The following is a 12,033-nucleotide window of genomic DNA, read 5'->3' as shown; positions in this document are numbered from 1 at the left end:
TGATCACAGTGATTGTACAATGTTGAAAAAAATGTATTCACATTTTTTGGAACTTAAAATCACTGTTCTGCATTACAAAATACATCAAACAGATAAAAATGAAAAAATTATTTAAAATCAATTTTCCACATCTGAAACTCAGTGCTTCCATCTGCTGATTAAAACACAGCGCCCCTCGTGGACAATATAGGAACTGCAGATTTTCAATTAAACGAAGTACATGTTTTTTTCAATAATTGTTTTATCATTCTCTTCCTTTTATCTCCTCTTTCTTTCACCTTTTCTTTTGTTCGTCTTGTTCTTCCTTTCCTCTCCTACTTTCCCATTGTAGTGTCCATATCATTTGAGATATTCCCCGCATGAATCATAAAACTATTCACATTCATAAATCAAGCGGAGCACTATAGCAAAAGCAGTACTGCTCCACTTGTGAAAGTCAAATCTGATGAGCTCTTTTTAGCATTAAGACAACAATTCTTATTGCCACATTACCAGACAGGACACTGAAAAATAAAATAAAAAATTTGTTGAATAATGATAATGCATTTAGCCACCGGGCCGCACTAAATTGTTCGGCGGGCAGGAACCGGCCTGCGGCCCGTATGTTTGACACCCCTGGCTTAAACCCCACTGTGGAGCATTTAATGCAGCAATAAATTGAATTATTTTGGAAATTACCTGAAAAAATTCACCAAGCAGCGGAGGTTAGTTTCCGGGCTGACGGCCTCTCCGTCGTCTGCAGCGCCGTCGCAGGACTCCTGAGTGATGGGACCGGCCACCGTGTTCGCCTTCCCCGGGTAGGAGGACGACAGCGTGGAGGAAGCGGATGGGGTTTTGGACCTGCAGCTGCCGCTGGGCCCCCGGGCCTCCCTGTCCCGGGGGCGCTCCCTCGCCGTTCTCTCGGGCGACTCCTCCTTGCGCTCCAGGGAGTACTGCCTCTTTGTGTCTCGAGTCTCGCTCTCGGATGAGCGCCGCTTGTGCGAGGGTCGGGTGCCGTTGAGCAGGACCGCGTCTTGGCCCAAGCCCACCCCGCCCGCCGCTTTCCCGCCTCCAGACGCCGCAGAGACACTTCTCTCCTCGAAGCTGGTGTCCAGGATGCGGTTGGAGAGCTCCGTCACCGGAGTGCTGCTCTGCGAGCGGTCCTGGTCGACCTCTGCCATGCAGGGTAGCAGCGCCGGGTTGGCCTGAGTGTGGGGATGAAAACTACAAGAATCCTGTTGGATGGAAACAAAGAAGACGTTCCTTTTTACCTCTTGAGATACTATAAAACACACCAGGCGTCTCTTTTTATGCTCTAAACAGGCGAGAAACACCCAACTTTCAAACTCAGGACTCAGACTTTGCCGTTGTTCTGGTAACTTCTTAATCTTTAATTTCTCACCAAAGCAAATTCCTCATACGCGTAAAACCTTACATGACAATAAAGCTCATTTTGAGTTCAAATGGAGCTAACTAAGCTTACTGTATTTGACGGACTATATAAATCCTTAAGTTTTCTCAAAAATTGCGCGCCTTATATATGATCCCCGTTGTGTTTACTGACTGATTTTATTTGGTACAATGCGCTCACAAATCTGTTAAAATGTGTAAACATGACTTTGGTTAGCAACAATGGATATTAGGAGCATTACGGTACACTGTCACTACCTGATAGGACCCCTGAGCTGTCTAGCAGACTGCCTGACTGTAATGCCTAAACTAGAAGTGCATTCATGTAAGGCAGCACTAGCAACAATAAACCTAGTAAGTTAATTCAATATAAAAGTTAAGTTTATTTTGCTCTTATGGTAGAAACAGGGCAGTGTAGTCCAGCTACTCTGTCCTCCCCACAGAGACGGATAGCTCTCCCTCTCAGGTAGTATGTGTGTACGCGGAGAGGAGGAGTGATATTACACACTTGGGGAGAATATTTAATGCGCCTTATGGTCCAAAAAAATATGGTACAAGCTCATTACATGACTATTTAGTATACAAGTTCTTCTTTTTGGACCAAATTGCTGAAACATTTGAGCTTTTCTACAATATTCTAATTCAGATATTCTTCTTATTTGTTTTTTTTGGTTTTTTTTTACAGCCGTTCTCAGATAACAGGAGCGTTTGCTCTAGACTGTGACTAAACGCCATAGATGACCAACCGGAGCAGAGGCGTTTGTGCTGGTGGGGCTGTGAACCAGGCCCAGTAACTCCTCCTTCAGGGCGCTGGGCAGCAGCAGCAGCTCCATGGTGTATTTGTCGTCTCGTTCCTCCACAAACGACTTGAAAGCTCGCTTCACTGCTGATTCTCGGTCACTTGGTAGACTCTTCTTGTCCTGCACAGAAATAAGAAAAAAAAATACGCCGAGCAGACCGATTAGGCCGACTGCCCAACTGGTACCTTCATAACCCTTCTCTCTTTTTTTTAGACTGACAGTAAAGAAAAGGCTCTGAATATCTAACTACAGGGTTCCTACAGCATAAGGCAAGTTAAATTCAAGACTTTTTAAGACTTTTTAATGCCACTTGAAATAAAAAGTTAAGACCAACTTCACAATAAACAAGATAAACCTGGTTGCGACAACTTCACCCAAATGTTTATTTTAACATAAACCATTATTTTCTGGCCCAGTAGACATGTTTAAAATTTTGAAAAACATTCCATATAGGAAGAAAGCTAAAAACACACAAATTACAGATATATTTTTAACAACTGAATTCACAAACTTTGTTTTGTTCTCTACTGAAATAAACTATAAATCAGTTTTAAAAACCACAACATAACCAGTGCCAACTCCTTTTCACAGCTATGGTCCGGCCGCAACAGTTTTTATTGGTTCTGCTATTGAGACGGAACCAATAATGGTTACATTGAGCCGTTCGGTAAATTTAAAAAATATATAATTGTGTCAATTATTTTACTGTTTGGTAAGGATTACAAAAATAAAATCCTATTTATGACCTGGTAACAATTTTAAGACCTAAGAAAGACTGATTTAAGACATTTTAATGCTAATTAAGGCCTTAGTTTTATATTACAGAACTCAATACCTTTTAAGACTTGTTATGGATCCGCAGGAACCCTGAACTACCTCCCCCCCCCCCTGCCCCTTTAATTAGCGACATGCTACCAGCCTTACTTGGAACAGTGCGACAAACTGCTGAACTCTGCTCTGAGCCATCACCACGGGCTCAGCTCGGCCCAGCAGCCACAGACGGCCCGGCTCCGGCACCAGAACCTCGGCGCTGGTGTCCCGTATGAGCCTGTCGAGGAAGAGGCCCCGGGCCCCGGCGAAGATGCAGTGCATGTCCGTGGGATAGCGCTCTTCTTTCTGCAGCTCCGGGTCGCACAGCCCTCTAACGTACTCCTGCAGGAAGCATGAAGGAGTGAAATCAATCAAACAGAAAAAGCACGAAGAAACGTAAAGCTGAGGTTAGTAGGCATCTGCTTTTATTCCTGCCTGGTTCCGTCTGTGTGGATCGGCTCATCTAGAACCAAAAGAAAACAAAAACCCAGGTCTGCAGAGAGGATCAACGGGGCTGACGTTGCCTCCATCCCAGACTTAAACCAGTCCAGGCCAACATCTCTGCAGACGCCACACATCCCGCACCAAACTGTTTAGATTTTACCTTCAGGTACAAATACTTCATTACCTTACTTAAGTAGAAAATGTAGTTATTTATACTTTGGTGCAGTCCTTATTTTTTAGCCTACTTTTTACTTCTACTCCTTACATTTTGACTACTTCTAATGTATTTCAGCTTGTTTTAATTCTGGCTCATCAATAAAAAAATAAAATAAAACAATATTCAGATAATTAGCGCCGGCAGAACACAATAATCTTCATTGTGGTTGGAGGAAGAACTGCACCAAGTTGTTTGTCAAACGCCCCGACAAAAACTCAAGAACAAAACGTAGAGGAAGAACGTAGCATTTTTTAGATAATTTATCATTTTCCTTAATTTCATCTTTTGATTAACCGCTAGGATTAATCACTCATTTTGACTAGGGCTGCACAATTAATCGCATTTTCAATATAATCGCAATTTTAAAAAAAAGGCAATTTCCAAATCGCAGAGGTCTGCAATTTTTGGCTATGTAACAATTAGTGGATCAGACGCGTCCTTTAGGTGTTGGTAAAATGTTTAAAGTGGGTTTGCCTCCACATGGAAGAGAAGAGAGTTGCAGCAGTGAGATAATCTAATTTTATTACTTGTTTTAAAGTTTATATATTCATACTGTTTTACCAGAAACTTTCAGGAATCTCTCCATAGCATTAAGTACGGGTCAATCAGTTTAATACATAGACTTATTTGTTGGTTGCACTTTCCACTTTATGTTCAACAAGGATTGATGTCCAATTAAATTAAAAGCTGTTCTCTTGAATAATATTCTGATAAATAAAAAACTTAAAAGTTCTTGTTTTAAATAGTCCTTGTTTACAAACATCTTTATCTAGACGCCATTTTTGTTGCTTGTGGTTAATGCAGATAAAAGTAGAAATATATCGTTGGCAGGAGTTAAAACGCAGCGGCTCTTTTAGCCCCTAATCTGCACAGCGATGAAACAGATTGATTTGCAGGTTAAATTAAACTAAAAAAAAATAAAAATAAAAATAAAAAAATCGCAATTAGATTATTTTCCAAAATCGTCAGCCCTAATTTTGACACAGTCTATTGTATACAGACGACCATACAAGGCTAATTGTTATAAGCGGTTAACGCTCTCGTTTTTATGTCCAGCTCTGTTATCTTACATCTGTTGTCCTCATCAATCCCTGCACCTGCGCCTGGATGTTCATTTTCATTCCAATAATAAGTAAAAAGGTTATTAATAATATGTCTCTGAAGTTTGACTTTTTGCACCAATACTTACAGGCAACCAGACCATCAAACCCACGTTGATGCTCAGAATCGCTAAATAGACCTTTAATATATTTTCATTGGACTAAATGGGCCGTTTTCAACACATATGTGGATGAAACAATCTCAACTACTTCTACTTTAATACTTTAAGTAGTTTTATATCCGGTACTTTTACTTGAGTAAAAGGTTTGAGTTGATAGTTCTGGGGAAGTATTTTTAAACCCTAGTATCTATACTACTTGAGTAATAGATGTGAATACTGACACTATTTATCAAAACCGCCACAGAGACCGTTTTCTTCCCCCAGGCTCGGTCTCTGATGACCCAGATTGATAGCCTGCTTATTTGCACCAACTACGCCAGAAGACATTTCTATTAGACCGTCTTCACTGACAGCAGAGCAGAACCGGAGTCGGACTGCTTGTTGTCAGAACCTGGACGAGCCGCAGTGATTGGGGGACTCTCCTGGCTGAGGCCGATGTTTGGATGAATCAGCTGCGGCGTGGCGGCGCTCTGACTGAAAACGTGACGCGTCCGTTTAGCCTTAGTGAAGCACGTTTGAAATGACTCAACAATGAGACGCTCAGGTTGCTTTGATATGGGAGGGAACGAGGTGCTGCTACGCTGGGAGGGTTTTACTTAAAACCAGTTAAAAACACATCAAGTTGATATAAAAAAAAAAGTGTAAAAATTGCATCTAAATTAAAGAAAGGAAAATACTGTAAATAGCTTTTACACTGCAAAAAGGGAACTAAAAGTAAGTCAAATTTTCTTGAAATTAATGTATTTTCCTTGATTTAAGCAGGTAAATAAGACTATTTGCCAATGGAATGAGTATTTGAGTTTATAATGCGTCACTTTTTACCCATAATGCAGCAGCACTTTTCCGTAACTGCAAAAACGGATCTAAAAATAAGTAAACTGTTCTTAAAGTTAGTGTATTTGTCCTTGATTTGAGTAGGTAAATAAGATTATTTGCCGATGGAATGAGTATTTTTACCCCTAAAATAAGATAATTAGACATCCCGCACTTGAAATAAGATGATAGAGATGAATTGTTCGTATTTTAAGTGCAAAAATCTTATTCCATTGGCAAATAGTCTTATTTACCTGCTTAAATCAAGGAAAATACATTAATTTCAAGCAAATTTGACTTACTTTTAGTTCCCTTTTTGCAGTGTACTGAATAGAAAAAACTTTAATGCATGCAGAGAAAATAGTCCTGGAAAATAATGGAAGCGGTCAAGAGAAACGACCCGGTTTATGAGTAAAGCCACTATGGCTGGGCCATATGGGGCAAAAATAACATTTCCATATTTTCAGGTGGAATGCCGAAATACAATATTTACCTTAATGTTTTTTTTTTTAATAAAAAAAGTTATTTAAAGGCGTCTCTGAATACAATCTTTATCCCAAATGACTCACAGGCACATTTTCTAACAATCATCTGTAGATAAATATGAGAAACAGCTGAAAAATAACCTACTGGAATACGTAAAAGTGTAATTATAATGCAACAAAATCATCGACATAAACAATAGAGTCTCATCTTATATCTCGTTTAAAAAACAACAACAATATATTACCCAATATAAAGCCATTAACAAACTAACTTGATGTATGCAGGGTTCCTGGATACATTTCTATTTGATGTTTCCAACCTTTTACTGACATTCAGATTTTTTATTTTACCCTTTTACATGTTTGCATGTGCAAAACATCCACTATTTATTTCCAATGAACACCTAGACCCTGTCCAGGCTTTTATTTTGTGTTTGCTCCAGGAATCAACCCAGCCTAAAGTGTCTCTGCAGGGCCTCAGAGGGCAGGCAGCCGTCCAGATTCCCACCCAAAGAAAGACTTTTCCAGACTACAGATGAACCAGTTACGATAAATTTTCCCAACAGTAGCTGATTCTGTGTGAAAATTAAATCACCACAAACCGTTTGTGATACGTCAACCCCAAACAAACACCAATTGTTACGTGTTGCTTTCCTACTCAGTCTTGACCTCATCTCTCAGGTCAGCTTTCCTGATATTCAGGCAGACTAGCTGCCCGATCTGGACTAAACGAGACATTTAATTAACCAATTAAAGCGGTGACGATAAAAGATCCTCCATTAAAACAGTTTAAAGTTCCTTTTCTGCTCATAACAACAACAACAACAGTGAATGCTGGGTAATTACGACTAAGGCTGCCTTGCAGGGCTCCAGTCCCAGCTAGTGGTCTATCTGCTTGGAGTCTCTGCCGCTTCCCTCTGGGTAAAAAAAACAAACAGATTTTTGCAGCTGGCTTCACAGTTATTTGAACCAAACCACGATAATGTAGATTATTTGCACAAAATAGTATTGATGCAACCTTCTAATGTCGTTACAGGAGTAATCCAGACCCAGATCAGTTGCTCAGAATCGAGGACGCCGTTCTTGAGAAGAACTTTATGTCTAAAACAGCGACAGGTAGATTTAGAGCTCAGAGCGGCGGGTAAAACACGACGAGACTCGTGACGCAGACGTGTGAACGAGTGTCTTCAGTGGGAAATCACAGAGGAATAAAAACAAAAAAGAAGCACCCGTTCACACCGGCGGGTCAACTTTTGATCTAAACGCTTGCCTTCAGCGAGGCTCCCACCACTTTCTGGGCTCTGCTCTCAGGCGACGCTTCTATACGACTCAGAACAAACGGGAGGCGCTGCTACCTTCCTGCCCCACGGCTCCAGACCTGATCTGATCCCAGAGCAGCTGCTGGGGCGTCCGGGTCCGACCGTGTTCATGTAAAGCAGCTACAGGAACCCAGAGCGTGTACTTCCTACGTGGAGATCCCCCTGGTGTCAGCGCGCTCTCTAAGCGCAGCGCCTATGGTCAGACGGGCTTCCTGTGCCTTTGCTGTTGTGGAAAATATGTTGATAAGCTGGCCATTGCTTCAGCCGCTTCACCCCAGAGACTTCCTCTTGCAGAAAACATTTTATGTGGCGGGCGTAAGAGCCGTTAGAAACAGCGGAAGAAGACGACCGGTCCGTGGGAACCAAACAGCATCCAGACCGATCCAGAGATGATCTCTGGATTCAGGACCGGAGCCGACTGGACCTGCAGACGAGGAAGACGCATCTTTCTTTTCACAACATATGCGATTTAACGGCACGGCTTTAGTGCCTGTAAAAAGAAAAACTAAACCTGAGGTTAAGTAATTTTAGTAGAAATGCTCCTCCCTGGTTTAAAGTGTGATTGAGGTCAGTTTAAAAAAATAAAATAAAAAAAAACAACAGGTTCCTGATCAAAATGACCTGCATAAAGTTTTTAGAAAGCTTCTAAAAAAAGAAAAGCCCACAGACCATCTCCTTTATACGCAATTAGCTTCTGTTAATTATTATTTTTGAGTTTCTGCAGAATAAAAAAGAAACGACTGACGATCAGAGTTGGTGTCCTCGCTTAAAAACATGCTATATTATTATTACTGAGGCCAAACTCTTAACATATAATGCGTTGCACCAATCATGTGATATTACGTTGTCGCGTCCTGATGAGCTTATCGGTTTATCACAGTTTTTTTCCACATTATTGCTAATAGTGTGTTGGTGTTTTCTTTGCATAAAGACACAAAGACATTTTGCACATTTCCTACAATAACCCTCCTCAGTTGCATGTTTCCTTTATGCTGATTATAGAATAGATTTACATTTATTGTCCCACAATGAGGAAATCTGGGCACACTAAATTAAGTATATGAATAATTAAAAAAAAAGCTAATTTAAAGTCAATACGGCACAATTATTAATTGATAATAAGGGATAATCATAGTATGCTAGTTTTAATAAGTCTAAGGTGTTTTTTCTTTAAGTAAAATCGCTCTTTGCTGCTGGTACACCTGAATTTTACCCACCGTGACACAATAAAGGCTTTTCCTGTTGTCATGCGTTCCCTTCTCCCTCCACAGACCCTGACTTTTTGCCAGGCCACTGTTGTGTGTCCTGCCCGGCTAAATAAAGCTTAAATGGAAAACACAACTTCCTGCATCACAAGTCGAGCATCTGCCTGTCAGACTCCTCTGAAGACGCCTTTACGGTCCGTAAAAGACCGTTTCTACTCTCATTGTTCTACTCTGAAGTCTAACATCTCTCCACTGCAAGAACTCATTAAAGAGAACACAAACAGGTCAATTACAGCAAACTGTAGAAGAGCTTCTACTATTTAATTGACAAAAAGAGCTTTTAGGTAGCCTCTCATACTTGGAACCAGACATTTAATAATCATTATTTCAATACTTTTTTTTTTTTTTGGTTCACCCTCCAATGAGCTAAGGATGAAGATTGTCCATGGGTATTATGTCGTACATTTAGGTTTATCTTCTTAATGTTTAGCAATCATATCTTAAGGCCCCGTCCACACACACACACACACACACACACACACAAAAAGGGATTTTCTGTTTATTCTTGTTACTTTTTTGGTGTTTTCTCAGCCCAAAGTGAAGAGTTTACAAACTGTTTCACGTGTATGTGTGGACTATACGTACATACATTTTTAGAAACAATGACCCAGTTGTACTTGGCCCAAGTCCACAGCTGCTTTATACGCTAGAAACAACAGCAACGTGCTGAAATGGGGTTTTCCCGCCTCTGTCTCACTTTGTTCTTTGTTTCGGTTAAACAAGCCAAGGTGGTCTTAATGACGGAGAGGAGACCGTAAACAACGCCAACGAAAACACTGTTTGGCTACAACTGTTTGGCCTTGCTTGGGATGTAAGTCGGCTGAAATGCCGAATTCCTGGAAGATAAAAGATTACTCCACGCCACCAAAAAACAAAAAAATATAACAATAATGACTATAATCAGAATGACATAGCCTTACTGTCCCTTCTGATAAAAAAAAATACTCAAATCTAATCAAAATTAGGAGAGAAATCCAGTTGGTAGTATGTTGCTATAGCTAACCTTCAAAATGTACATTAGAAGAACTGTTTTAAATTAGCTTTATACAAAACAAAGGATCAACTAAACCACCTTTTTTCAGCCACAAAGTAAATGTTGTTGTGTACATGACATAAAAACCTTATTAATCTGTAAACTAGATATAATCTTGCTAGTCGCTCGGTTCCTATCAGTGAATCTGGAGATGCCCGTTTTGCTCAATTTGTGATCGACGTTCAAACTGCAACACCCAAAAAAAAAAAAGAAAGAAAAAGATCTACGATATTAACCACAAATTTCTGGGGTTTATCACTAAATACATTCAAATACAGATGCTTCATTAGCCTACACAAGGCTGTGTTTCCATCAGAATGCTTACTAAGGGTGTAACTATAAGGCTTACTAGGAAAACAATACAAGCCAAATCCCTTTTTGTTTCCGGCTAGAAAAAGCTCCATCACTGTTTTTATTAGAAAAAACCTTTTCAAAAGTAATACAGTGACTTGTTTCTCTCTAAACGTACGATTACAGGTCCAATAACTGACCACTAAGAAGGAAGAACATTCAAAGATTATTGGTTAAACGTTTAATGGCGTTTTTCTTTAAATCCGGCTACTCTTTGTGACTTTCCCCACAAATAACGCCAGGATCAGGGATGTTGGCATTTTAGGAGCAGTAACTGTCTCACATTCCTGAAGTCATCAACATTTACAGCTTTCTGGGTGGAGCTGGTTGTGCTGACATGTAAATATTTTACTTATTCATATCACCTGAGAGGTTAAGGCATTTGGAGCGACTGGTTTTCCCAAAGCTGATCAGAGTTTCACTTCTCATGCGTTTCAGAACTTTCTGCGCCATCATACTGAGGGCCTTCTGCGTCGAAACCATCACCAAACAGACTTAATTTCAGTTTTTTTTTCTTTGCTGCGTTGCTTATTTGGGAGGATCTGGCAGCTTTATTTGGCTGACAATCACAGTCTGATATGAGCCATAAATACTGTAAATGAGTGGCAGAGAGAAAGAATTAAGACTTTAAAACACAAATACGTTGTGTTTTAATAATATAAACCCCTACAGTTGGGAAGACGATGACATTTTAAAATAATAAATGGTTCTCTCACTACTTTAAGTCAGCTACAGTGAGGCAGAGAAGCTGCCGGGTCAGTAAAGTTGAGCTCGTCGCTCCTGACACACCTGTGGTGCCGTCGACATGTTTAGGTTTCCTCATTTCCGAATAATAAAAATAAAAAATAAACGGTCACACGTCACGATTAACAGCTGGTCGGTGGAAATAAACCGGCGTGAAGTGGCTGCGTCGTGCCACGGAGAGCTCGGTCAAACCCACCTTCGCCTTCGACACGTCGTCTCTGTTCCCCCGGAGCTGCAGCCATATCTGCCGGGATGTTTTGCTGCCGTGCGGCTGCCCCGTGTGGTCCAGCAGACCGATGATTGTGAACGTCACTTTGAAGACCTGCTCCACGCGGGGCCGGGCACAGTTCAGCTCTTCTTCTTTGTCCTCCAGGACCGTGAACTCGTCCACGGTGGGGGCCTCTGCTTGCTGCCGGGCGGCCGACGCGGCGAGCCTGCTGCCCGGCTGCTCCGGGCACGCTAGTTCGGTGACTCGTCGAGGCCGAGTTGTTGACATCCCGCCCCGTCGCTTCTGACCACCGCGCCTCTGTATTCAGACCTCCGGGCGCTGCTCGCGGCTCCTGGGAGTCGTCATGGCCTCCTGTCGGCGTTTCTCTCGGAGCTGCGACGCAACGTTAACCGCCTCTAACGATATGAACGCGGCGAGAGCGGCTAGCGTTAAACAAGCCGGAAGTTCGTTCTGACGTATCCGGAAAGTCCCAGTGATGGCCTCATCAGAGCACGACAGCCCGGGCCGAGTGTCGTCCTAAGATGATTATCTGCCGTACGGTTATGAAAATTAAAAAACTCCCCTCAAAGTAACCTAATTTCGGACCACACCCCACGAACCAACTAACACCACGGAAGATGTAAAACGTGAGGACTTCACATAATAAAACTGTACAGATCATCAGGGTAAATCCGCTGCACTGCCCCCTAGTGGCCAGCAGGTGTAATCTGCTCCGGCCAGACGAGGCGAGCTTCAGAAAGTTTTCAAAGAAACATGCCAAAATTAGCTGTTGCTTAAAGATTAAACACATACTAACTTTTCTCTGCTGGCTTTGTTAGACCTAAACGTGTTTAATATATATATATATTATAAAAAAAAAAAAACCCTGGTGACGTTTGAAAACTAAATTTGCAAAATGCTGAATTACTGGTT

At 41.3% G+C, this 12,033-nt stretch overlaps 1 protein-coding gene across 2 annotated transcripts in view; it reads right to left on the bottom strand.

Moving 5' to 3' along the window:
* Nucleotides 1-11,724, bottom strand: part of n4bp1 (nedd4 binding protein 1) — a 35,512-nt gene extending 23,788 nt beyond the window's left edge. The window contains exons 1-4 of one of the 2 annotated variants that reach the window (XM_036125867.1): nt 11,089-11,724; nt 3,114-3,341; nt 2,136-2,309; nt 679-1,214 (exon numbers count right to left, since the gene is read on the bottom strand). In XM_036125867.1, coding sequence (XP_035981760.1) covers nt 679-1,214; nt 2,136-2,309; nt 3,114-3,341; nt 11,089-11,388 — 1,238 coding nt within the window. In that variant the 5' untranslated portion in view covers nt 11,389-11,724. The remainder of the gene's footprint in view (nt 1-678; nt 1,215-2,135; nt 2,310-3,113; nt 3,342-11,088) is intronic. The other variant, XM_036125875.1, reaches the window with a different exon arrangement.
* Between the last annotated feature and the right edge of the window lie 309 nt (nt 11,725-12,033).

This window comes from Fundulus heteroclitus, chromosome 2 (assembly GCF_011125445.2).
Source record: "Fundulus heteroclitus isolate FHET01 chromosome 2, MU-UCD_Fhet_4.1, whole genome shotgun sequence".
Taxonomy (NCBI): Eukaryota; Metazoa; Chordata; class Actinopteri; order Cyprinodontiformes; family Fundulidae; genus Fundulus; species Fundulus heteroclitus.
The sequence above is the reverse complement of the archived record's forward strand: the minus strand, read 5'-3'. Positions and strand labels throughout refer to the sequence as shown.